At 36.5% G+C, this 27,697-nt stretch overlaps 1 protein-coding gene across 7 annotated transcripts in view; it reads right to left on the minus strand.

Moving 5' to 3' along the window:
• Positions 1-27,697, minus strand: part of EIF4G3 (eukaryotic translation initiation factor 4 gamma 3) — a 288,954-nt gene that overhangs the window by 144,107 nt on the left and 117,150 nt on the right. For 4 of the 7 annotated variants that reach the window (XM_045858603.1, XM_045858599.1, XM_045858602.1 and 1 more), the window contains exons 4-6: positions 13,795-13,890; positions 12,280-12,393; positions 8,725-8,757 (exon numbers count right to left, since the gene is read on the minus strand). In XM_045858603.1, the coding sequence (XP_045714559.1) occupies positions 8,725-8,757; positions 12,280-12,393; positions 13,795-13,824 (177 nt within the window). In that variant the 5' untranslated portion in view covers positions 13,825-13,890. Of the gene's footprint in view, positions 1-8,724; positions 8,758-12,279; positions 12,394-12,753; positions 12,796-13,794; positions 13,891-27,697 lie in introns of all 7 variants that reach the window. The other 3 variants (XM_045858597.1, XM_045858604.1, XM_045858600.1) reach the window with 3 other exon arrangements.

Raw genomic sequence — 27,697 nt, forward strand, 5'->3', positions numbered from 1 at the left:
TAACATAGAGCTGAGATACTAAAACACAAAGTTTGAGGTTATGTGGACATACAACAGTTTTTTATAAACTAAGAGTTCAGCTTTGAAACTAAATAGAAAAATAGATTCATATAAGCACATTAAGTAACAATAGTTAAGATTTATATAGCACTTACTAGCTACTAGGTACCATTAAACACTTTACACATACTGTACATTAACTTAGCCTCACAACAAATCTCTAAAGCAGGTACTATTACTAACACCCCATTAGATATATAAAGAAACAGAGGGAAAGGAAGATTAAGTAACTTGCTAAGGTCTCTCATCTGTAATTTAAATACAGTCAGGTTCTTGGTCTGTACATTTAACTGTTATATACTCTACCTCTCATGAAATGGTACAATCATCGTATTTTCCAACAAGTGTGCTCAATCAGAAGAAATCTTTTTTAAAGGCTGAAGGAATGCAGCAAGATCTTTATCCAGCTGTATCAATGGGTGGAATATCCCTCAACCATAATTGATTCCTGGTAAGAAAAATGCTATACCAGTTACATCAAAAATGTGTTTATTATGCAGGAAAACAAATTTTTTTTTCTGCTGACAGGGCTCCAAATCCTCTCTCCCTTAAAGCAACTGAATGCTTTTATATCCTTTGATACAACGAAGATTTATACAAGGACAGGCTATCTGGAGCTCGTCCCCCATCCCCTGTCCCCCTTTAAGAAAGTTTGTGTGTGTGTGTGTGGTGTGTGTGTGTGTGTCTCTCTCTCACACACACACACACTCTCTCTCTCTCACTCTCTCTCTCTCTCTCTCTCTCTCTCTCTCTCTCTCTCTCTCTCTCTCTCCCCCCTAGTATCTACAGGACTAGAAAAGATGCGATGGCTTGAAATGCAAAAAAATATAAAGAGATAGGTCCTCTTTATTTATTTACTTGTTTTTTAGAGAGGAGAAGGGAGGGAGAAAGAGAGGGAGAGAAACATCTATCGGTTGCCTCTCCCACGCCCCCACAACCCAGGCATGTGCCCTGACGATGAACCAGGGACCTTTGGTTCCCAGTCAGGTGCTGAATCCACTGAGCCACACCAACCAGCCAGGGCTGGGTCCTCTTTTCTGCAATCCCTCCTAACCTAACCATTCAACTGTAAATAAAGAATCAGATTTAATAAAATGTAGGAAATGGGGATTACATGAGTGGGCAGAGCAGCAAACTACAGGTTATTGAGAAGAATGTGTGAGTGTGAACAGGCTTTCCCAAAATGCTTGCAATGCTTCTGAACCCCTCTCCTCTCCACTGAGTGATGAAGAGTCATTAAAAGGATCAAACTCTTCTGGATGGAAGGACAGTACTGGCCATTCAGTCTAACCATATACCCAAAGTCTGAATCTCTTATATGACATGCTCTTGTGATTATGAAATGTTAACAACTCAAGACAGTTCAATTTCATTGTTAAATGGGGTTCTCACACCGCATCAGCTTTTCTTTCTATTGGTTCCACTTTTTCTTTTGTATCATCTACCCTCTGGTCCAATTGGACTATACCTAAAATGACATTGAAGTCAAATCCTCCTTTTCTGTAAGTGACAAACCTCTAAGTTATTTGAAGGCTGGCCATCACTACCAGCTCTCACACCACTGTCTTTTTTGGTTCCAAACCAATCGCCAGTGGGATATCCTTTATCCCTCCAACCAAGATTTTGAATTCCTTCACCAGCTTATGTTTTTCTCTCCACTTGCTCCCTTGCTCAAAGTGTCACTAAATAGAACCAAACACAAATATTCAAGTGGAGTCTCAAGGAACGTACGTGACTTTCATTCAACAGATTGTCTGTGCTGAATGCAAGAGAAATGTTATCTCTCTTATTCTGATCAACCATGTTTCCATTAATAACACTAGGAAACACAGGAGTGCTTTTGTCGACCACATTTTACTACTGACTGGTACTAAGTTAGCATCATTTAAAACCCATAAATCTTCTTCATACATAATCTGGAAGTGTGTACTCATATAGTTGTGTTTTGAAGCTCATATTAGGAATCTTGTAAAAATTTATCTGGTTACAGGTATACTGTGAGGTTAAAAATATATACATAGTGTTTAGAGTGGTACATGGTAGCTAGCAAGTGGTATAAAATTTATAATTTCAACCCATGATTTCAGATTGTACAAATTTTTTTTAATTTGGAATATAGCACACAGTGTTAAAATTTCATGACCATTAGCGTATGTGACAGGCATGTTATGAATCCAAGTGCTGATAAAAAATGTTGAACAGGGCTAGGTAAAGAACCACGTACAACATAGCTATCGTCTCCAAATCTGGTGTTAATTTAAGTATTTTCTCTTTCAGGGGCGCAGTAGCGCGCCAGGAGAGCACAAAAGAAGGCTGCACGCCTCGGCTGAGTGGTGCTTGGGGCAGACCCAAAACACAGGATGAACTTAGGGTGCTTATGATTGCTGACTTCACAGAAACACCCTCGAAGGCAGAAGAAAAGCATTCCTCTTGGAAAACTGTTCTAATGATGTAGGAATTATACCATTACCTGGAGTTTCCTGGCCAATAACATTAGTAATGAATGCTTTTTGAAGATGCTGGTAATTACAATATATCACTTGTCATGACTTTGCTCTCTAAAATTATCAAAAGACAAAGATATCTCTAAAAAACTACATAACAAACATGAATTTGAAAACCACCTATTCAATTTCAAAAGCAAATAAAAAAACCCTATTCAATCACATTAGCTCTTCCCATATGCAGAAGAACTACTGAATATATACATTAATTTGCAAAGCAATAAAAAATATCAAAAACATGCTTCTGACATCCCTAGATTTTTGCATATCTAGTTTACCCTACTAGAGTAATAAATTATAAGATCTGCAATTAAGAATATTTTAGGTTATATAGTTAAAATTCTAAAGTACTCTTGAAAAAAAATAATAGTGCTATGATGTTCTGACACATAGTAAAGTGTCTGCATAATGGGATGTCACTCAAGTGTCAACCACACTTTCCGCTGACTTACCACTAGCAATGAAGATTATTGTAAATTTTTTCCTGTATTTTCCTGCATGTGGTCAATATAACATAATTTTAGGTTTCACTGAGAATTAGGAGATATAAGCCCTAAAAAGCTAAGCTGTCCAACATAGTAGCCACTAGCCATATTTGGTTATTTAAAATTAGTATTTAATTTAAAAATCAGTTCTTCAGCTGCACTGCACATTTCAAGTGCTCAGCAGCCCGATGTGGCTAGTAGCTACCATAGTGAACAGCACAATACAGAACATTTTTATCATCACAGAAAGTTGTATCAGACAGTGCTGCCCTAGAGGATTATGTCAAATGGAGGTAAGAAACTCCTAAGGATTCTGTCAGGAACAAGAAGGTGTTCTGTCAGATCATAATATAGAGTCTGCGAAATAAGCATCCTTGTAGAACATTTCATTTTGTAGGTAAAAATAGCCTGGGAAAGGGGGAAATGTCAGGCTGCCTTGCTGCTTAAAGGAAATTGACACTTACCAATGACGTATGAGCCAGGCACTGTGACAGCCAGGTACTTTAACACAACAGGTGCTGTTGTTATAACACCTTAGTATTGTATCATTTATGAGCCTATTTTATCCATTTCGCAGATAAGTAAGCTAAGGCCCATAGTCCGTTTGTAATAAAGCTGAGACTGAATCCTAGTTATAACTAGTCCCAACCTGTACTTTCTTCACTTTCTCTGTTGCAATCCCACAACTCCTTGTGACCAAGACACCTGATAAAACTGCCCATCACTGACTTCTACCAAGCTGTGAAAAAGATTCTAAGAGTTCTGGTCATAAAACTACACAGATGCTTAATCTAATTCCTAGTAAGATCCATTAAACTCTGATGCGCCCGGTCTGGCCCCAGAGGCAAGCCTTAATCTTCATCTATTTTACTTTCCAAATGACAGAAACTGCCTTAGAGTAATAGAAATATTTCTCTACCAGGAGCTAGGACTTCAAATGTAACAGCATAACTTTGAATACAGAAAACTTTAGGGAACATGATGAAAAAAAAAAAAAAAGAACATACACCAGCTGTTTTTTTCGTTCTTCTTTTTAAAATCTTTTTGCAAAAAGAACCAAACTACAAAAGGAAAACATACACAGTTTCAATGCCTGCCACCAGGTAACATATTCCTTGAGGTCAACTACTGTTAAGTTTTATGAAGCCTATTATTTGTTTACACTAAATCCAACTGCTCTGAATATGGCATATTATCCAGCATTTGTAAACACCACAGAAACTGAAATCACGTATCTGCACACTGCAGATATATGCAACTGGGTTTGCAACACACTGCAAAATATTTCTGTTCTACAAACAATTTAAATACCAATCCCTGGTCTTTCTCACAGTGCAAAGACTAGTAGCCATAGTATATAATCAACACCTGATCTCTCTTGTAAAGCCCCCAAGTCACATAAAGAAATATAAACAGATTTCAATGACCAAAAACATGAAATTAATAACACAAGCCAGAATCTACATTATACCAAGTGACTTGTTCTTAATTCTGAGTATATATTCTGTTCAGTTTCTAATTAAGTTGGGATTTTCAAACATCAGAGTAAAAATAGTTGACATAGTTCTAAAGCCAAGGGTGTTTTGCATATAAAATCACTTAGGATTTCTTTTACTTTTCGAGAAAACTGTTATTCTCTTCAAGTTATAAAATGCAATAATAATAGTAGTAGTAGTAGTGGTAGTAATCTAAAGGATCCCTGCAAAAGCCAAAAACTCATAGAACCAAGAAGACATGGCTGAAATAGCCCAAGATGCCTACACATAAAAATCTTCTAAATGAAAATATAGCAAACACATCCTATAACAGTTTCTTCATTCTTTTGGGTTGGCCAAAAAGTTTGTTTTTTTTCCATAAGATAGCTCTAGTAGCGCTTAGTTGTCTTTAATTTTATTTGAAGTAATTTTGTTAGATTGTATTGTGACAGCTGTCATACCAGTGTGCATTTTTTTAAAAAACTTATTAAATTGGTGAAATTTTGTATAGCCATTTTAATATTGAAGATGGAAGAAAATATGCAACATTTCCAGAATATGATGCTTTATTATTTTAAGAAAGGTAAAAATGCAACTGAAACACAAGAAGATTTGTGCCCTGTATGGAGAAGGTGCTGTGACTGATCAAACATGCCAAAAGCGGCTTGTGAAGTTTCGTGCTGAAGATTTCTCATTGGACAATGCTCTGTGGTCGGTAGACCAATTTTAGTTGATAGCGATCAAAATGACACATTAAGAATAATCAATGTTTAAACCACACGGGAAATAGCTAACATACTCAAAATATCCAAATCAATCAAGGTATAGGTAAAAATAAACAATGTGACTTCTATTTTATGGAAAAAAAATAAACGGACTTTTTGGCCAACCCAGTACTAAACTAAAAATGTCTACTATCCAAAATCTTATTTGTTACATTTTAATTCGGATAACTTCATTTTACAAAGAAGAAAAAATACATAGGTTTTTGATTACTAAACTGGATGATGGCAATTATCTCCAAATAGCTTACTTAACAGTAAATACTTCTTTCTTTAAAATACTGGAAAGATTAATTGTTACTAAGCATCCACAAAAAGTTATATATTTACTATTGGACTTTAGAAACAGTAATCATAGGAAACATTACGCAGCACCAATTATTTTGTTAATAAAAAAAAAAAAAAGATCAAAGGGTAAAGGATATGTGATCAGAAAGGTAGCCACTGATGAATGATGCAATAAAGGAGAAATGAGAAATCTATTCACTAATTCTAACTTTTCAAGGCAAATTCTAATTCTAATTCTAATTCTAATTTGATTTAATTCTTTTTGGCCAAAGCAAACAACCATAGGTGAAAAAAGCATTTCTGCCTTCAATTCCAACTTTAAATCTTAAGCACAATAAATCAAAAATATACATAAAGAGGACATAAATGTTTCCTCTTTAAAAATGTATTCACTGTATATCAATGTTTGTTTTCCACTGTATTGCTTTCATTAAGTAACTCCCTACATCCTGTTTTGTATTATGGGTATTTTCTCCATCAGTCTCTCAGGGTTTAGATCTCTACCTCACTTTAGATGTGAGGAGAAGATTCTCTTAAACACAGACTTCAGCCAGTGATTCTCAAATGGTAAATAGTGTCACACTTCCATAGAGGGTATTTGGAAATGTATGAATGTGTGTTTTGTTTAATTGTCACTGGGGGAGTTCTACTGGGACTTAGAGCCCAGAGGTTGCTAAACAAACTGTGATTTTTCATAAATGGTTATGTAAGAGCAGTTTTTCATAAGTGGTTATCCCACTGAACACACCCATATCTATTTCATAGTGAAACAAACCAAACTGGCCGCTACACTCATGCATACAGAACAGCAAGCTTTTCCTAACAATTCACTCACTGCCCTGGCACACCACCGGCCCAGCTGCCTCTGCTCAGCACGGGCACTTCAGCCCTTCCTCTGCTTCTCTAAGGTAACTGCTGCTGCTGCCTGAACCAAGATTACACATTTCCTTTTCACTAAGTTCTCTGTGTTCTATAGAAAAAAAAAGTTTTTAACTTAGTATCCAAAAACAATGCTCTGGATTCTTTCTCCATCTCAAGAACCATCTTCAAAGAATTAGTGTTGGAATTACTTTTCTTGCTAAATAATAAGTATTCACACATGTATAGTTCTATTTTTTCACTAGTTGAAACATGCCATAATTTCACAAGCATCATCCTACAGCTAAATGAAAGACCAATCTTCCAATACTTAAGAGTTATTACATGTGAAAAATTTATTCAGAACTGAAATCATTCTTTCCTTGCAGAAATTCCTTGAAGTTTTCTTTGGTTTTTAGAAATAAAGAAAGACAAAATGTACCATAAGCCTTTAGACATAGAATAAAGTTTAAAAAATGCATTTTCCCAAATCTGACTATGTATAAAGGCTTAAACACAATACCCTTATACTTAAGGATCAGAGCTATTGATCAGAGATTAATCAAACACCTAATCTTGTATCAAGCAGCTAAAAAACCCATTTTTATGAATCAGTAGTTTCTTTTTATTCTGCTTTTTGGGCAGAGATCTCCCAGGTTTCTCTGTCAGGAGTATCTGGCTTGATCCCTGACTAAAATGTAAGCCTTGGCTCTATGGCACTTGATTTCAATTTTTTAAAAATTATAACCAATCTTTTCACCTAAGGGGTTATCTCTTTTATTAACTATTAGTCATTTTACCCCTAGATTCTTAGTGCATGTCAAACACACTGCTAATTATTTTATTTGCATTATCTCATTTACTTTTCACATCAGACCTGAGATGGTATTCATACTGCCCCCATTCTACAGATGGGAAAACCAAGGCTGAGAACAGTGAATAACTTACCCAAGAACACACACTGAATAAGGAAGAGTCAAACTGAGGCCTAGCTAATGCCAAAGTCTAAGTTCTCAAAGTACTACAACAATATCTCTTGATACCAGAATATACCCCTGAATTTTATATCAAATCCAAAGAATTGCCAGCCACTTCATACAACCACCTGAGTTCTCCTGCAAAATGTCGTTAACACGTTAGAATTTGCTTGGCTTTACATCCGCTAAATTGGATAGACTGTACTTTGAGACACAGAGCTTTATATTAAGACACTGTTAGACAATGAAATCCTCCAATTAACAACACCCATTTACTCAGTAAAATAAATTCTAAGTATGACACCACAGATAAATAAACACTGGTAAACCATTTTTCTTTTACCAAATTACATTATGTTGCATAGCTACATTAAAAACAGCTACCAGATATTGACTGCTTACTTTGTGTCAAATGTGATATGATCTCTAATGTAGACGGTATCTATCCTCATTTTACATATAAGGAAACTGAGGCTCAGAAAAAGATCTGCTTCACTCGGCTAATTACACAGGAAAGCCAGATCTATCAGATTCTACAGCCTGGTGGGCTCTTTCTACGACAGCAGAAGAAAATGTTTCAAAACACTCCATAAAAAGCTGTTTGGGGGGAAAAAACACCCTGCAAGTCTTTTTCTTTCTCTCACACCACACCCTGTAAGTATTCTGCTAAATAAATTAGTGTCAGCATATACTTTTTTGAAATTTTAATTTATACAATTACTTCATTAAAAAACCAATAGGCTAAAAATATTAAAATTAATTAAAGTATCTATTTTCAATGTGTCTTAAGAATAAAGATAATTCTATATAGCAAATGAATGTATATTACTGTTAATTGGTTATTAGGCCTAGGTTAGTAACTGAGATTAAGTGGTTTTAGAAATACTAATGTTATTTTATACACATCAATACAAGTTAAGTCAGAATGTTAATAGAAAACCCTTAGAATGGTGCCTGTTCCATTCAGTAATGTTAAACTTAATCCACAAAATCTATGAGTGTTTAGTATATCCAAAATTTAGTATCTTCAAGGTTCTCTAAAATTAGAGCAATTATTTTTTGGAAAGAAAAAATTACTAATTTCCTAATTGTGCCATCAACAGAAGCAACTGGGTTTGCTAATAACAAAATGCTGTGAAATAAGGACTAAAAGAACTGAATTACACAGATTGAAGCTACCCTTGAAGACAGCAGCTTGAATGGTTCCATGGAATGGCAGCATTCTAAGAGTCAGCAGCTACTAAAGCCCCCACCTATTAGTTAAAGATGAGAGTGAAGGGGCAAGGGTACAGTACCTGATGATGGGCAGGTCGAGGCCCCGCTGCAAACTGAGAAAAGGAGGGAAAACAAACACAAAAGGAAAGGCACAAAGAGTCAGAAACACCACAACAAAAACCAAAATGTCACACAATATGCCAAAAGAAAAAAAACCCACAAGGAAAAAAAAAAAAAAAAAAACCACAAACAGTCAAAGCTTTGCTGCAGGACAGTGACAGACAGGTACTAAGATTCAACAGGTTAACACCACTACCGGAAACAGTTTGCCATCTATGAGCTGGGAGAGAAACAGCTAAGCTGTTAGGCATGAGTAAGGGTGATTCTCCAATGGGGGGGGGAACCCTAAAATTTTTTTTGAAATACTGAGTGGTTATATTAAAACAAATGTATGAAAAGTCAAGTGTGCTTATGCAACTGATACAGCTGGAGGGAGTAAGAAATGCTTTTATATTACAAGAAATACCAGGAGGTAATAATACTGTCCAACAGGAAATAAAGAATATAACAGGACTGATGTCAAATTTATTTAAGTTAAATGGGGTATCTCACACATGAAATGGAAGTTTTAGTATCTTCCTTTACTTCTTGGAGTTAAAGAATAAAATTTTATTCATATATTATATTTATGTATTATATTACATTAAATGTTTATAATCTATATAGTTATATATAATCTAGATATATAATCTGTAAATATATATAATTACATGTTTAAATTCAATTAACTAGTAAAATTTAATAACAGGCATATCAAAACAAACAACTAATGAAGAACATCACTAACACAATTAATTGAAGTTGTACTATATAAGCTCAAGAAGAAAAAGTAGAAGTCAAATCTCTCACTCACTATTTATACACAACAGCACAACACTGTACATATGTACCTACTGCTATCTGATACTGAGAATAAATGCAAAAGAAAACGTTAACTTCTCAGCTAAGTCTTTGAGTACCTGAAAACAGGTAATATGTGGTTCCACTCTTAATTCCCCTAGCTTAGAATGGAAGAAAAGGCTTATTCATCCATAATATTTTATTTAAATACTAAATCTCTAAGATCAAATCATTCTTCATCAGGGCAAAACTGGGCTTCTAAAGTGATTTTTACTAAAAAGGATGGAAAAATATTAGGGTACCTACTGTCATGTACTGGCTACTAATATACTAAATATTGTAATGTTAACCACCCTCTTTAAGAGTGAAAAGAAAATACTTAGAAAGCAGTTTTTGAATGCAAACCGTACTGGATTTTAATTTAACACATTTAAGGAGCTAAAATATATTTTTTCAGTTGTGTTATTTCCTATGGAACCTTCCTTCTGTCATTTCATCACTACAGGTGAACTGAACTGAAGCTTACATAAGAAACAGTCCTCCATACCCAGATGTTAGTTATCTGCAATAGTATTTGCAAGAGATTCATAATTATTTCCTCAATTATCATTATATCATATAAAAATATGCAAAAAATTACAGTGAAGCACATGCCACAATATAATGCCTGAAAATAGCTCCATCAGGAATTCACCTCAGAAGCTAAAATGTCACCTATTATTCAGATAATGAAAAGTACCTTAACATATTTTTAAGTTATTCAGCATAACTTGATGAGTTCTCTATGACCTACATGATTAGGATGTGTTAGGTCATCTATTAGATTTGCTAAACACTGTAAAAATAGTTTTTCAGAATGATGATAACCGCTGCTTTAGTTCTTGCAGAACATTTTCTCTTCAAAGAAACTGACATCTATATATTTCAGTTTTCCAATTATGAAAACAGAGCATACCTCTACTATGAACATAAACTTTCAAGAATAGGCAACACCACCCATGTGGCATGAAAGTAGGGGGTAGAAGTGAGATGTTTCTTCATGACACTTTTGAAGAAAAATAAAAGAGAACGGCCATGTTAAAAAATTAACCAGAGTACAGCAGTACCTGTCTTATCACTGTTCCACAGAAAGGTTCCCATTTCTAAGGCTCTATAATAAAAGTTAAAACTTTATATATTTCAAATGTTCCAGTAGAAAGAACTTTCTATGAGCAAAAGGAGTACCTTATAAAATTATACATATATTTTTTAAAAAACCACAATTTAAGTTAGTGGAAAAGTACCCTAGTCTATTTTGCACTAGTCACCATTGGCTATTGAGTTTTTTATTTGAAATGACAATAGTCTTAATCCTATGGGTAACTGTAAGCAACAGAACAAACTGTAGTCGCTGCTGGCTCATATGAAAAATAGAAGCTTTCTTTTTTCTTTTTCTTTTTTTGAAGAGGGGTCTTTAAGATGGTGAGGACTGTAGATATTAAGAAAAGCAGCCTTCTGTGAACTTGGATCCAATGTTAATGCGACCCTCCCACCCACTCATTCACTATTCTGTGCATAGTTGGTAACTGGGCATGGCCAACGTAACACTGATGTAACTCTGGCACTTAGCACCACAAAATAACTAAAGCAACAGGTTACTGCAAAAGCCAAACTGTCCACCTCTCCCAATTAAGCATTCAACTGCTTCACTATTTTGGAGGCTATTTAAAAATAAACTACTGTTTAAAGAATTTCAGTATAACCAAAAAATAGAACAGATAAATAGCATATCGTTATTTTTCACTTTTAAACAAAATTTTCAAAAATATAAATTTAACTAAGATATTAACAAGTATCAAACAGAAATATAGGCACAAGGATAACCTAAAGGAGGGAAGGGGTGGGGGACCCTTGAAGCCAGTTGGATTGCAAAGGCAGCTGTCCAGGGAAGAACAGAAGAGCCTAAACTGTGCAATTGCCAATGGCCCATTAATGCAGAAATAGAATGGAGTAAGCTTTAGCTGCTCTACAAAGCCATGGGAAGGGTCCCTTCCTTGGTGCAACAGCTTACCTCTCCTCACCAGTTGGGATAGCTATGGGATGGATGAGACTAGACTATGGCAACTTGGGATGTAAAAAGAAAATGCAATCTGCCAAATTTCATATCCCAAACTTAACCCACCCAGCACCAACACAAATGAAATAAAGAAAACTGGACCCAAAACAACAAGCAAGAGTAGTCTGGGGTCTGCTAGTCTTGCACTTGTTTTGGGGTATGTAATGGGATGTTATGGGTGTGATTTTTAGTAATGGGGGTGGGTAATGGTCACTAGCAGAGCGGATGGCAAAAATTGCATAGAGGATAGTATCTGAAGAGTTTATGACCACAGAAAAATGGCTGACAACTACTGACAATTTCCCCCTTGATATTTGATTAGAACATGGAAAGAGGGAAAAAGAAGCCTTTAAATTTGCCTTTTAAAATCAAATTGATCTGAAAGAATATCCCTCTTCAAGTTTAAAATAAAAATCTAAACTCCAAATCACTCCTGTCTAGTTCCCAATAGAGAAGACCCACCCAATTTGTTATTCTTTTCCCCACTAGGCCTGGCAGAAACTGCCATGCTAGATTAGACTTTCAGAGAGGAAGTAATCAATGCATTTCTGTTTATCAGCCAATAAATGGATGTGGTCAAAAATAATGAGTGCCAGAGGCACCACTGCCTGCAAGAAGTACAGTTTGTTATATTGCTTACAATGCAGTATTTTATCCAGCCTCTTCCAGCCAAGGACCTGTAAACGGGAGTCTGTTCCAAAACCTTCCTCCTCTTCCAGTTGTCTGTGCAATGTATTGGCACTGTTCTGCTGGGCTGTCAAAAAAACTGGTTTAGAGATGCAGCTCTTCAGTCAGGTTTTGCGCCAGTTCTAACCATGTAAATTTAAATCTTTTTCCCCCAATATTATAAAAGGGGGATTAGGGATAAAGAGGGCCACAGAATTCTTTGCAATAACAGCTTACCATAATGTTCCATGTTTAATGATTAGAACCGGGCCTATCTAAATTAAACTCATGAGATCTCAGGCCCACTCCAAGGAGTCAAGTGTCCACATGCCCAAAGCACTCTCAGAACAAAGCTTGCATCAGACATCTTGTTGACCATTTCAGCAAAAAACAAAACAAAACAAAAAAAAAGAGACAAGCAAACAAGCAACTAGGACCAAAGTCCCACCTCTTTAGAATGGTTCCTCCACCCCCTGGGGAGAACCAGGATCTAAGAACAGGTATTGGAGAAGAGGGCAATACGGAAAAGGAAGACAGAAAGAGGGTAAGAAAGAGATTACATTCTGGTGCAGTCTATGCTCTCCTAGTTCTTTGTGCAATTCTTTCATACATTTCCACATTCCTAAATTCATGCAAAAACTAAATGAACAGAAGCTAAATGCAATGAAATATTCCTGTACAGGCAAAAAAAGCAGGGGTGGGGACTCAAAGTAAGATCCCTGTATCCTGAGGAAAACACAAAGCTGAGGTACAAGTAGGGATGAGAGATACAGTGTGTGATGTTACGGAAGCACCTTCTAGCAAAAACTAATCATGCAAGGCAGGGAACGACATTTTAAGGAACGGACAGCTGAAGCCACTGTATTCTTTTGGGAAACAAAAGGATGAACCCTGAGTAAATCCAGTCTTTGCGATTCTTGTTGCAATCCATGTAAAGGATGAGCAAGGAGGATGACAGCATTTACATTTGTACAAGCATTTATTTACCATTTAAAAAGTGAATACATCATTGGTGTATATCATGCATTTGTCCACACTATCAAATGGTTTGAACTGTTCAAATGACACCAATTCTGAAGTCCTTCTCAAACCAATGGAATTTGAGTCTAATTAATGAAATTTATTTTAATTTTAAAATCATTGTGCTTTAATCTTCTCCTGAATTTTGAACAGTATAACTAACAGATTAAGAACTAAAATAAACCTGAATGCAACTGAAATATTTTTATCAAAATCATGCCACTGAAAAATAAAAGATAAGAGGTTCCATTTTTTCTTAATAAATCTATATTATTCACTTAGCAAAGAGTCTGAAAAATGCAAAGCTAACCAATATAATAATATTAGTAATAATAACAACAACAATAATAAATTGTCTTTGGGACAAATTTCCAAAATCAAGTAAAAATATTAGCCAAAGAAATGCAAGCTACTACAAATACAATCTTAGTAGAAGAATATTATCTAGAACAAGCTTCTGCTTACTTACCGGAGAACGGGTTTGAGGTTGCGAATTCATTGTCTGAGGGGCTTGAGGGTATACCAACGTGGTTGGACCTGCATTCTGTCCAGAGGGATAAGGGGTCTGTCAAAGAATGGCAAAAACAATATCACACTGTGAATAAATATGGCATGGTGACTCAAGTTCAAACTGTTTAAAAAAGTTTATATTAGTATTTACTAATGCAGTTTACAGATCTACTTTTTAAACTCATCTTTATGACAATATCCAACAATCCAGAACCAAATGCAGCATTGTTAGAGGTGACCTTAAACCCCCTGATACATCTAGGTGCAATTACTTGATACTGTGAGTATAAGTATCACTGTCACTAGGATTTTTTTGATTTTGAGTCCAACATTTAAGTCTAAATCATTATGAATTTATTCTTGTGTGTGGTATAAGAAGATGGTCTATTTTCATTTTTCTACATGTATCCGTCCAATTTTCCCAACACTGTTTATTGAATAATCTATCTTTATCCCAATGGATGTGCTTGCTTCCTCTGTTGAATGTGGGTTTATTTCTGAGTTCTCTATTGTGTTGCACTGATCTATGCATCTGTTTTTATGGCAGTACCAGGCTGTTTTGATTACTATGGCCTTATGGTATAGTTTGATTTTACATAGCATGATTCCAATTTTGTTTTTCTTTCTTAAGATACCTGTTGCTATATCGGACCCTTTTGTGGTTCCATATAAATTTTTGAAATATTTGTCCTAGTTCTGTGAAATATGTCTTTGGAATCTTGATAGAAATTGCATTGACTCTCTAGACTGCTTTTAGTACAGACATTTTAATGATGTTAGTTCTTCCTATCCATGAATATGGTATGTGCTTCCACTTATTTGTATCTTCTTCAATTTCTTCTTCAGGGTCTTATAATTTTCCGAGTATAGGTCTTTTATCTCCTTGGTTAGGTTTATTCCTAGGTATTTTATTCTTTTTGAAGCAATTGTGAATGGGATTGTTTTCTTAATTTCCCTTTCTATTAGTTCATATTGGCATATAAAAAGTGCAACTGATTTTTGGATAATTAATTTTGTATCCTGCTATTTTGCTGAAGATTCATTTACCAGTTCTAGTAGCTTCTTGGTGGAATCTTTGGGGTTCTCTATGTATAGTATCATGTCATCTTCAAATAAAGACAGTTTTAATTCTTCCTTTCCAATTTTGATGACTTTTATTTCTTTTTCTTGTCTGATTGCTTTGGCTTGGACTTCCAGTACTATGTTGAGTAAGGCAGACATCCCTGTCTTGTTCCCTTAAGTACTTCTTATAATTTAAATTGCATGTATGCCAAAAGCTGATTCATACTCTGTACACAAGTAGCTTCATCTAAATGCAAGGCATAGTATGTGATGACACCTACACATGGAAGTGATTCCTCTTTTACAATATATGCTATCATGCTATTAAAAGTAAGATTTTAATAAAGGGCCAGGCAGTGAAAGGCAGTGATCTCACCTTTAACAGAAACCTAATCAACAAAACAAAGAAACAAGCAAAATATAACCAAAGACACTGAAATAGAGGACAGGCTGACAGTGACCAGAGGGGAGAGAAGAGGGAATTCCAGGGGAGAATGGGAAGGGTTTACAGGAACAAATTTAAAGGACACATGGATAAAAGCTAGGGGGAGAGTGGTAATGGGAGGGAAGTGGGGAGGACTGGGTGGGTGGGCTGGAATGGGAGTAAAAGGGAGAAAACTGTACTTGAACAATGATTAAAACAAAAAAAATTTAAAATAAAAAAGGATTTTAATAAGGGCATTAATGAAGAATTTTGCCAATAGTTCACTCAGTTTTCTGTTAGAGCATTTTTCCATTGTGACTAGTTTTAGCTATTTCTTAGGAATAATGTGACTTGTACCTGTTGTTGCAAGGAGTGCACCTGTGAAAGATGCCTCTATGCTTTTCATCTCTTCTCTGCATTTAATGACATGATTGACTAAGTTTACTGGATTAAGTTATCCTGGAATAATTTGCTTAATATAGTAGGAGGCTTCACTGAAAAATATTGTGAAAAACTTGAATGGGAACATTCTATGAACATGTATCATCACATCAAATGCACAGAGAATTGTGGTTGTGTTTGTACTTCCTCTTTTTAGATACCTTCAAAGTTACCACAAAGATTTACTTCTCTAAGGACATATACAGGAATATTTTATATTTATACTGCTATCCAGTTCACAAATGTAAATGAGTTATAGACATACATTCTCAATTTCATTATTACTTTTATGTTTCAATGAACCCTTGAGTCACTGATCCCTTTTTACTAACTGGGGAGGTAAAAAGACAATAGTAACAAAAACAACTAGCAAATGATGTTACCTGACAAACCAATAACAGAATGCCAGTGAAGACAAGTCATTCAAAACAGCCCCTGTGCTACATACATAACCTTAACATCCATAACAACTATATGAAAAACACTGATTTGGACAATTAAAGACAGAAATCTGAGGGTGAATTCATAGTAAGACAGAACACACCAACAAAGCACTTTGCCTCCAGATGTGACGATTTTCAAAATACTGACATGTGAAAAAAATTTACAAGGATTTTCTATTTTCATAATATAATAAAACTTAAGCCAACAAAAATAACTAGCAGAAAATATTTATATAGCTCTTATATAAACTATGCTCTTATGTATACTATGTTTCAGGCACTACTCTAAGCACTTCACATACAACTCAGAGAATAAAGGCTATTTCTCTTGTTTTAAGAGTCTTCCTTTACCTTAAATAAACACTGCCATGAAGACATAAGATCAATATTGAGCACATGTGTGCATACACACACAAATCTGACTGAATTAACACAACCTTTCAAAGAGATAGTACATAATACTTACCAAGTTTTAAATAGCCTATCCCTTTGACTCCATAATTTCATTTCAATGAATTTACCCTATAGACACACTCATAAAGTGGGGGGAGGGAGGAGATACAAAAAAAAAATCTAAATTTCCATTTACAAGGGAGAGCTGAAAGCATGCTATTATATTCAATCAATGTAAGAATATAGTGTAATCTTGGAAAAAATGAGGTAAATCTACACGACTGTCATGGAAATATATCTATAACATTAAGTTCCAGAAGCAAATTGTAGAACTGTTGAATATAAAATCACCCTATTTTTGCAGGTTTTTAAATACACGCATACAGTATACCCATAAACACAAAACTAAAATGTCTTAGGAAGGTATGTAGCAAATTTAACATTGGCTACTTAAGAGGAATGTGAATTGGAAGGAGAGAAAACAGGATATGACTGGTAAGTCTTATTTTATACACTTCTGTATTTTGTATTTTTCCCTTTTCTTGGGTCTAAAGAATTACTTTATAATAAAACATAATGAAGATGCCTGCCCTTTAGCTTCCCCTTCAAGTGGTATAAAAAGGCAAAGCAAACCAGAAAATTCAGTAGGATGCTTCTGTTTTTATGTTTTGCAAAGTTCCAAATGTTTTTGGAACACAAATGAAATGTCATCTCATAAATCACAATAAAAATTAAATCAAGAATATTTACTGAACTCTAACTTACGTGCTGTGGCCTATGTGCACAAATGAAGCCAAGGATATATGGCTGCTGATTTTTTAACCTTCAGCAAGTTCACAATTTGAGGCTTCTGGTCATGGTGGTGGCATAGGTAAACGCAGTTGGTGCTTGCATCTTCCCACAACCACATCAAAAATACAACTAACTACAAAACAACCACCATTCAGAACTGCCTGAAATCTAGCCGAATGGAAGTCCTAAAACTAAGGATACACAGAAGCCACACAGAGACTGGTAGCAGGGGCAGAGACGCTGATGGGGTGGGTTCCACACCCAACTGTGTGGCTGAAGGTCAGAGGCCACTGTTCCTTTGATGGGCCCTTCCCCGAGTCTGCAGGCAGGCAGCATACCTAAGTCTCAATCAGCCTGGCTATCACTGTTCAACCCACCCTGGTGATTCCCTGAGACCCTGACACACCAACTTTTGCACCCACCAAAGCTGATACCAGTGGATTTCCATACCAATGGCCTGTCTTGACTCATGTTTCAGACTTTCCTAAAATCTCTCAAACAAGCAGCATCTGGTCTCTGCATGCCCTGTACCTCTTGCTAACTGGCTCCAGGCCCCGCAGTAGCAGCAGCTGGCCTTGGTTCACAGGTTGGCCTCATCTGGGTACCTCCAAGCCTAGCACAAGTAGCAGCCATCTGCACATCACTCTATAGCTCACTCTGGGTGGCCCCAGGCAGAACACATGCGGTGGCCAACCTTGGCCTGCATCTCCTGGGAGGCCCCAGAGCCAGTGCACCAAGTGGACAGCTTCAGGCCACATTGAAGCACCACCCAACTACCTCCACAAACAACACACTCAAAGGGTGGACTCTGTGGGCACCAGAGCCTGCTAAAATAAGTCCTGCTCCATGGGGGGAGCCCCTGCATAGCTGATCCTTCACGGTGGTCAGAGATAGTCCCTGCAGCCAATCAGCACAAGGGTAAATCCCTCCCACTGACATGTCAACAGTAATCAAGACTCAACTACAGTGACCAGCTAGTGTTGAATGGGGAGGCTGTGCCACTGGACCCTCCAGGATACCTACTGCATTAGGCCACTTTATCAAGCCCAGTGGACAGAGCAGCTCTATCTAATAGACAAAAACAAACACAGGGATGCTGCCAAAATGAGGAGACAAAGAAACATTTCCCAAATAAAACAACAGAGCAAAACTCCAGAAAAAGAACTACGAATAATGGAGATAAGCAATCTACTAGATGCAGAGCTCAAAATAGTGGTTATAAAGATGCTCAATGAACTTAGGGGAAAAGTAGATGAACTCAGAACTTCAACAGTATAAAAAAAGAACATGGACTATAAAAAAGAACCAGTCAGAAATGAAAGATACACTAAACAAAACGAAGAATAATTTACAGGTAATCAACATTAGAGTAGATGAAGCTGAGAATCAAACAACTATCTGGAATATAAGAAAGCAAAAAACACCCAATCAGAACGTTAAAAAAAAAATCCAAAAAAATGAGGATAGGGCAAGGAGTCCCTGGGGCATTTTCAAGCGTACCATAAATTGCATCACAGGGGTGCCCAAAGGAAAATAGGGAAAGCAAGAAATCAGACACCTGTTTAAAATAAAGACAGAAAATTTCCCTAACGTGGTGAAGGAAAAAGACATACACGTCCAGGAAGCACAGAGTCCCAAACAGGATGAACTCAAAAAGGCCCACACCAAGACACATCATAATTAAAAGGTTAAAGACAAAAAGAGAGATTCTCTGGACCCTAGAGAATCTTGATCCTTCACCTTCAAAGCAGCAAGAGAAAAGCAGTTAGTTACCTGCAAAGGAGCTCCTATAAGACTGCCAGATGATGCCCTGGCCAGTTATCTCAGCTGGTTAGAGCACTGCCATGATATATCAAGGTCACGGGTTCATTCTCTGGTCAGGACACATACAAGAATCAACCAATGAATGTATTAACAAGTGGAACAAAATATCAATGTTTCTCTCTCTCCCTCTCTCTCAAATCAGTGAGCTTTTTAAAAAAAAATTTTAAGACTGTCTGCTGATTTCTCAATAGAAACTTTGCAGGCCAGAAGAGATTGGAAAGAAATATTCAGTGATGAAAAGCAAGGACCTACAACCAAGATTACTCTATTAGCAAAGCTATCATTTAGAATAAAAAAACAGATAAAGGAGCTTCCTGGACAAGAAAAAGCTAAAGGAGTTCATTATCACCAAACCAGTATTACATGAAATGTTAAAGAGAAGGAGAAGAATGAAGGAAGAACATAAAAAATATGAACAATAAGATGACAATAAACACTTATTTACCAACTACTAAATCTAAAATGCAAAAGAATGAGCAAAATAGAAACAGACCCAAAAATACAAAGAACATTTTGACAGTTGTCAGATGGGAGGTGGATTGGGGGGATCGGTGAAAAAGGTAAAGGGATTAAGAAGTAAAAATTGGTTATTACATAATAGTCATGGTGATGTAAAGTACACCATTGGGCATATAATCAATAATATTCTAATAGCTATGTCTGGTGTCAGATGGGTATGAGATTTATTGGAATAACCACTTAGTAAGTTATGTAATGTCTAATTACTGGGGTAACACCTGAAACTAATATAATAATGTATGTCAACTATAATGAAAAATTTTAAAATGATTTTAAAAACCCTGAAATCAACAACCTAACTTTTAAACCTTAAGGAACCAGAAAAAGAAAAAAACCCAAAGCTATTAGAAGGAAATAACAAAGATTAGAGCAGATATTTTTTAAAATGGCGGGGGGGGTGGTGGGAATCAATGAAACCAAGATTAACAAAAGTGACAAGCCTTTAGATAGACTAATAATTAAAAAGAGAGAAGATGCAACTAAAATCAGAAATCAACAATGAGGTATTTTTACTGACTTTACAGAAAAAAAAAAGTTTATAAAGAGAATACTATACAATTGTATGTCAAAAATTTGATTTCCTAGATAAAATGGACAAATTCCTTACAAGTACACAATGTACCAAGCCTGAATCATGAAAAAACAGAAAAACTGAACAGACCTGAAACTAGAAAAAAGATTTAATTAGTAGCCAAAAACTAGTCAAATGGTTGGTTGGAAAGCTGTCCCATACACCAAAAAAGACTGTGGGTTCAATTCCCCATCAGGGCACATACCTAGGGTTGCAAGTTTGATTTCCGCCAGGACATGAATGGAAGACAACCTACTGATGTTTCTCTCTCTCTCTTCCTTCTCCTCTCTCTTAAAAATCAATAAATACATCCTTGGGTGAGGATTAAAAAAACTATGAAAAAAATATAGTGGAAAAGTTGTATGATGTTGGATTTGACAATGAATTTTTGGTTATGGCTCCAAAAGCACATCCAACAAAGGAAGGCGTAAATATACTGGACTACATCAAAACTCACCTCTTGGCATCAAAGGACACAATACATAGTGAAAAAGAAATTCACAAAATTGAGAAAATATTTGTAGATCATGTATCTGATAAGGAAGTGAATATACAGAATATATCCTTAAATCCACAATTCAACAACACAAAAAAAACACCCTAACTGAAAAATAGGAAAAGTTATGAAATACTTATTTCTCCAAGAAGGTACAAGTATAGACAATAAGCTCTCGAAAAGATGATCAACATCACTAATTACTGGGGAAATGCAAATCAAAACTACAATGATACCCTGGCTGGCGTAGCTCAGTGGATTGAGCACGGGCTGGGAACCAAAGTGTCCCAGGTTTGATTCCCAGCCAGGGTACATGCCTGGGTTGCAGGCCATAACCTCCAGCAACCGCACATTGATGTTTCTCTCTCTCTATCTCCCTCCCTTCCCTCTCTAAAAATAAATATAAATAAAATCTTTAAAAAAAAAAAAAAAACTACAATGATACACAATCTCATACCCACTAGGATGGCTACTAAAAACAAAAAAAGCACAGAAAATAACAGGTGTTTGTGAGGGTGTGGAGAAAGTGGCGCCCTTGTGCATCATCGACAGGAATGGAAAATGGTGCTGCCTCTACGAAAAACAGCATGACAGTTCCTCGAAACACTACAAATAGAATTATCACATGGTCCATGAACTTGGCTTCTGGATATAAACCCAAATGAATTGAAAGCAGCATCTCGAAGAGCTATTTGTACACCTGTGTTCATAGCAACAGTATTCACAATAGTCAAAAGGTGGAAGCAATCAAGTGTCCACTGAGAATGAATGGATAAACCAAATGTCATACATGTATAGAGTCATAAAAAGTAAGGAAGTTGTGACATATATGCAACAACATGAATGAACCTTAAAAACATTATGCTAAGTGAAATAGGCCAGTCACAAAAAGACAAATAGTATGTAATTCCATTATGAGGTACCTGCACTAGGCAAACAGGGAGAAAATAGGATGGCTGATGCCAGATGGTGGGGGAAGGGGAAGACAGGAAGTTATTTAATGGGTGCAGAGTTTCAGTTTTACAAGACGAAAAGAGTTCTAAAGATAGATGCTAGTGACAGTTGTACAAAAATGTGGATGTACTTAATATATATGTGTTTTGCCACAATTAAAAATATTTAAGTATCAACACAGCATCTATCACAAAGTGACCACCAAGAAGTTTGTTGCAACATTTATTAAACTTCACTGATTAGCTGTCAGACCAATACGTACTTGCACATACATACTTGCTTATCTCTTGTTAAATTTTAAGCACCACTTGATAATATAGACCTGTCTAAATACTGACAATTTGATATGCTACTGTAATCCACTTGAAACTCAAAGCTATACAAAACCATCGAATACAGATTTTTAAATCATTTAGCAGTCTGCAAAAATACAACATCTTTTATATATTTCAGTGAAGGGGAAAACCTAGTTCTTGTATTTTATTTCCAAGTAAGGAGGAGAACCAGACCCAGGCAGAATATATATATTCCTACTTCACAAGGCAAGCGATGTTATTAGAAACAAAACCATTGCCTCCCCTCACCACATCATCAAAAAACACTACAACTGACTAGAAGGAACAAATAATTCCCCTACTACAGAGGAAAACACTGCCTTCTGCATGTCAATTAGGGTTCAGTGGCGTGGCGTATCTGGCACAGCTGCCAATCTGCCAAGAACTGAAAAATCACTCTCTTTTTCCCCAAACCTGAATCCACCACCTGTGGATTAGTTGAGTTTACATGAAATCGTTTTCATCTTTGTTGTTTGGAACATGACCAAATTACCATTGCTGAACCTTAGGTTTTCAGGCCCAGACAATTTTAACACCGAGAAATGTTCAACTTGTAATTTATCTACTGGAATAAGGGCAGATGTGAGATCACACAAGCCAGTGCAATTGTTGGAATTATTTTCAAATGGTGTTCAAGTCAGGTCCATTTACATGCAGTGAGCTAGAAGGTATGTACATTCAGATTCCATTTCAGGTATATTAAATCCCTAATGACTGCACCAACTAAAAAGATGCCAAAAAAGAAATCCCAGCAAATATTCTAACAATGTAATACTAAAAATAAAAAATTAAATTCTCTCATGTTTGCTTAATTTTTGAAACAGAATAAACAAATTAATGCAGTACAATATTTATTTAATGCATGTCACTTTTCATTAGCCATAAAAAGGTATGTATTTCACACTTTATACATAGCATCAAGCACTGTAAGTAATATTCTATGAACTACTTAGAATAATCAAATATTGCCATTTCATTAAACATTATTGAAAACAGAATCCTGACATTTATTTCTTCTTAATGAACGCAGTTTTCCTTTCCTTTTCAAAATAATCTCAGACAAGTTCATTTGTTGCATATGCAGCACCTTAAGGAGCAAGAACACTCAAGTGACAAAAAGAATAAATCACAGTAACTCAATGGTTCCCAGAGCAGATTAAGACTATTAGATATACTCAGGCTCCAAGTGCTTTCTCTTTCAGAGTCAAACATATAAATAGGTACACAGGGCAATAATCATCACATTTTAACACACTGAAAGACTCAGTTACGGTATACGGAGCCACAAACCTTGAATACGAGGTAAATCAAACAAATCAGGGTAAAACTATTACTATCATAATTAAATATTAACAAACTCCAGCAAATATATAACAATAACATTTCCATTTCGAAAAAGCATTTGCTATAACCTCACAAAAAGGAAGAAAAGTTCCTGTGTAAAAATTTAGTACATAAAATACCTCAATGATGGTCCTGAAGCACCCCAAATGTGTATCTGTCCAGAATACAAGCTAAAATGTAATAGTACGGAATTATTTTCTGTATAAATAGAAGGCTATCTTCTTTACCTAACCTTCTATATAAATACCAAAGCTTTCATCTTTATACTGAAAGAAGTGAAATAGTTTGGTTGACTATATATTCAAAGTTATCTAGAAGGGAAAGCCTTTGTCAATGGATCTCCATTATGATTTTTCTATCTTATGATGCTAAACGTAGTAAGAAAACAAAAATCCCCTACAAACTATTTTTAGATCATCACTGAGCTGGTTAAATAAACATTATGCTTGCTATGTAATGTGACTCCCCTAGTACTCACTCTGCCGAGAATAAATAGACATCATGCACACTCAATCACATGAGAGAGGTTTAGAAAACAACTGAGTCACCCACCAATAATCTTCCTGCTCCCAGTAACTCTGGAACTTTCTGCCTCACCACAACACTTGGCTGCTTCTCCAGTTCCCACTAATGAGTTACAGTTCCCTGAAACCTCTCCTTCAATAACACCAACCATTTGTATGATAAAGCTCATTTTAGGCATCAGATGGTCATTCCCCTACCCGACCAACACACCAAGTGTTCATGACAATAAAAAATGCTGACAAGCAAAAACAGGAGGCTAACTGATTAGACTAGCAAACTTCCTATCTCAATAGGTCAGGTCTACTTTGGAGAAAAACACCTCTCTCCAGCAGACCTGAAGGAGAAGGCAGTTATCACTGCATTGTCAATACAGCTTATGCTTTTCCTGGACATGACCAATACGTCCCCTAGGATCCTTCCCTCCCTCCCCCGCACCAAAAAAACAACCCTGCATGACGTGGTCTATGTTCTCGACTTCTACACAAATAACAAGGCCTCAAAACAAAGTTCCATCAGATTTTCTTTCCTTTGAGGATGGTTAATTAGTAGTGTCACAATGGAAAATACTAGGCATACAAAAACTATTCACTCAAACTGGAATGAAATAAACCCTCAAACCATACATTTTTTAAAATATAGCAATTTAAAAAATCCTTTCTTTTCAGCTTCAACTGGAAGTACTGGAAAAAGCTGAAAAAGACACGGTTCTCGTGCTCAGGGATTTACAATTTACCTAACTCAACTGTAATAGGATATAGAAAGTGTTATAAGAAGGGGTGTGAATAACATGTCCAGAAGCAAAGTAAAAATTCATTAATTCTTCCTGGGAGAAGATATCCAGAGATATCCAGAGTTTCTTCTCCAGAGGAAACAGTTCAACAAGAGATAGATAGGTGAGTTGGCAGGTGGACATACATGGAGAAAGACTATATACATACAAAGAGTAAGACAGAAGCACAAAGACCTGGAAAAGCGGGGCACATCTGCTTGAACCATGAACACGTCAGGAATGCCCCAGGACAGAGGAGGGTGAGGCTGAGTAGGGCAAGGAATGAGATGAGGGCCAGACTACAAAGGTGTGTCAAGGTAAGTAAGGACTGTACCACCTTGGAAAGGACAGGCCCCCATAAGATACTGAACAAGGCAGCAATATCATTGGATTTGTTTATTAAAAAGAACTACTACATAATATCAAGTCCTGGAGAAGAGATCTGTGTCAGGGATACCAGTTAGTGAGCTACTGAGAAAGTCTTAGGTACATGATGAAAAGGGTCTTGTCTACCTACCACAGTGATTCTAGACAATGACGGAAGATTCGAAATAATTAGTATATCGAAACAGCAGGACTTTCCGAGCTACTAGCTATCAGGGGTAAGGAAGCTGACACTCCAAAGTTTGAGTGTTGGATAGATTAAGAATGCTTAGTCAAAAATGACTGGACCCCAGGCCACCTCAAACATTACTCTCCAGCTATAATGGCCTTATTTATTTCCTTCAAATATACCAAATTTATTTTCTCTTAATGTCTTTGCATCAGCTGTTTTCTCTGCTTGGATGAAAAAGTGATAAATTCAATTGTACTATGTCAAGTTTTAACTGTCAAAGAAATCCCAATTACAAAAGTGCTGAGTACAATTGGTCCTTGAACACGGGTTTGAACAAACAGGACCCTTACACATGAAGTTTCTTCAATAAATTCTACAACTGTATTTCTTCTTCCTTATGATCTTTAACAACATTTTCTTTTCTCTGGCTTTCTTTAAAAATACAGTATATAGAACATATACAAAATATGTGTTAATCCTTTGTTTATGTTATCAGTAAGGCTCCTAGTCAGCAGCAGACTATCAGTAGTTAAGTTTTAGGGAGTGAAAAGTCATGTCTGGATTTTCGACTGCATGAGGTTCAAGGGTCAACTGTAATTAGGTATGTCTAGAGCCGAGTCAACTACAGGGTGATCTGGGAATCAGCCACATAAAACAAACAGCTCTTGCATGAGAATGGATGAGATCACCTCAGATATGAGACCAAGTAACAGAAAATTATTTGAAACAAACGTTCTTGAGATAGGCAAAGAAAAGGAATCTTTAAAAAAGTTTTGTTTACTATTTTCAGAGACGGGGGAGATACAAAGGGAGAGAAACACCGATGTGCAAGGGAAACATCAGTGTGTGGTTGTCTCTCACGTGTCCCCCACTGGGAACCTAGCCCACAACCCAGGCATGTGCCCTGACTGGGCCCTGAACTGGCGACCTTTTGGTTCACAGGCCAGTGCTCAATCCACTGAGCCACACCAACCAGGGCTGAAAAATGAATCTTTAAAGTGGAAGGATGGAGTTTCTGAAGGCTGGGATGTTACTTCCTTTATTGTATACTGCCAGGCACACATCTACTTTGATTATACAAAACCTGTAGGAAGTAAATCATTTTAAAAATAAGCAAACAGTTTCAGAGGAAATAAAGTAATCTCCCATGTGAACCTTAATCTACTGACATCACAAGTGATGAAACAAAATATCTATTAACATAAAACTCAGGGTAATGTTTACCTAAAAGAAGAAAGGAGGGAACTGGGATATAGAAGAGACCGGTAACTGATTTCTCAGGTGAGTGGTGGCCAGTTTATTTTATTGTAACAGTAGCCCCCTTTTATCCATGGTTTCATGTTCTGTGGTTTACAAGTATCCATGGTCAACCATGATCCAAAAGTATTCAATGGAAAACTTGAGAAATAAACAATTTATGTTTTAAACTGCGCACACTTCTGAGCAGCAGGATGAGAGAGCTGTCCCTTCCCTCCAGCTCCATCCTACCAATGTGAGTCATCCCTTTCAGTGTACCCACTCTACACTCACTCACCACCCGCTAGGCACTTACCTGCGTTATCACAGGTATCCCAGTGTCTGTGTTCAAGTCGCCCTTATTTTTCTTAGTAACGACCCACAGTACAAGACAATTCTGACAATTTGGGCATGCCAAAGAGAAGCCGTAAAGTGCTTCCTTTAAGTAAAAAGGTGTATGTGTATAGGAAAAAACAGAGTACATACAGGGTTTGGTGCCATGCATGGTTTCAGGCATCCATTGGGGCTACTGGAATGTATCTCCTGTGGATAAGTGGGGAACTACTATACTCTTTCAAACTGAACTGTACTTTTTCATAAAATTATATATTTCCTAATAATGTTTAAAACAGTAGGTCCTTAAAAAAAAAGGTAAGAAGAAGAATTAGAAATGGTGAAGCAGGGCCACCACAAGGCACCGTGACTGCAGGAGCTGTGTAGTGTGCAGTCCGTGGGGCTGTGGCGGCCCATCTAGTGCAGGTAAAAGCACGGGGCAGGACATGGCTGGAAGGCAGTTCAAGATGATTAACGGAATTACCAGTTGGCTAAGCTACAGCTTAGTATAGTGTAGTCTAGCTGTACTACGAAATCGTAAGATTTTGATAAAGCCATTCGACACAGGTATTTGAATTTCTGCAGCAGGCAGAATCCTTCATCCTGGGAGCCAGAATAGAGAAAAATACCTGCTGGGTTAGACTGATTCAGGGATGGGAACTGACAAAAATACAGAAATTGAGGACATAAAGAAAACTAGGGGTAAATAATGATTAATGATAGGATCAAAGCTAAACAAGAGGAATCCAAAGGCTCCAGGAAGGGACGTGCCACACTGAGACAGGAAAGGGATTACGGAATGAAAGGACTGCAGACTGCGGAACAGGTACAACAGGACTGAACAT

Source organism: Phyllostomus hastatus, unplaced genomic scaffold (genome assembly GCF_019186645.2).
Source record: "Phyllostomus hastatus isolate PE091 unplaced genomic scaffold, TTU_PhHast_1.1 phas_scaffold_182, whole genome shotgun sequence".
In the NCBI taxonomy this organism is placed as follows: Eukaryota; Metazoa; Chordata; class Mammalia; order Chiroptera; family Phyllostomidae; genus Phyllostomus; species Phyllostomus hastatus.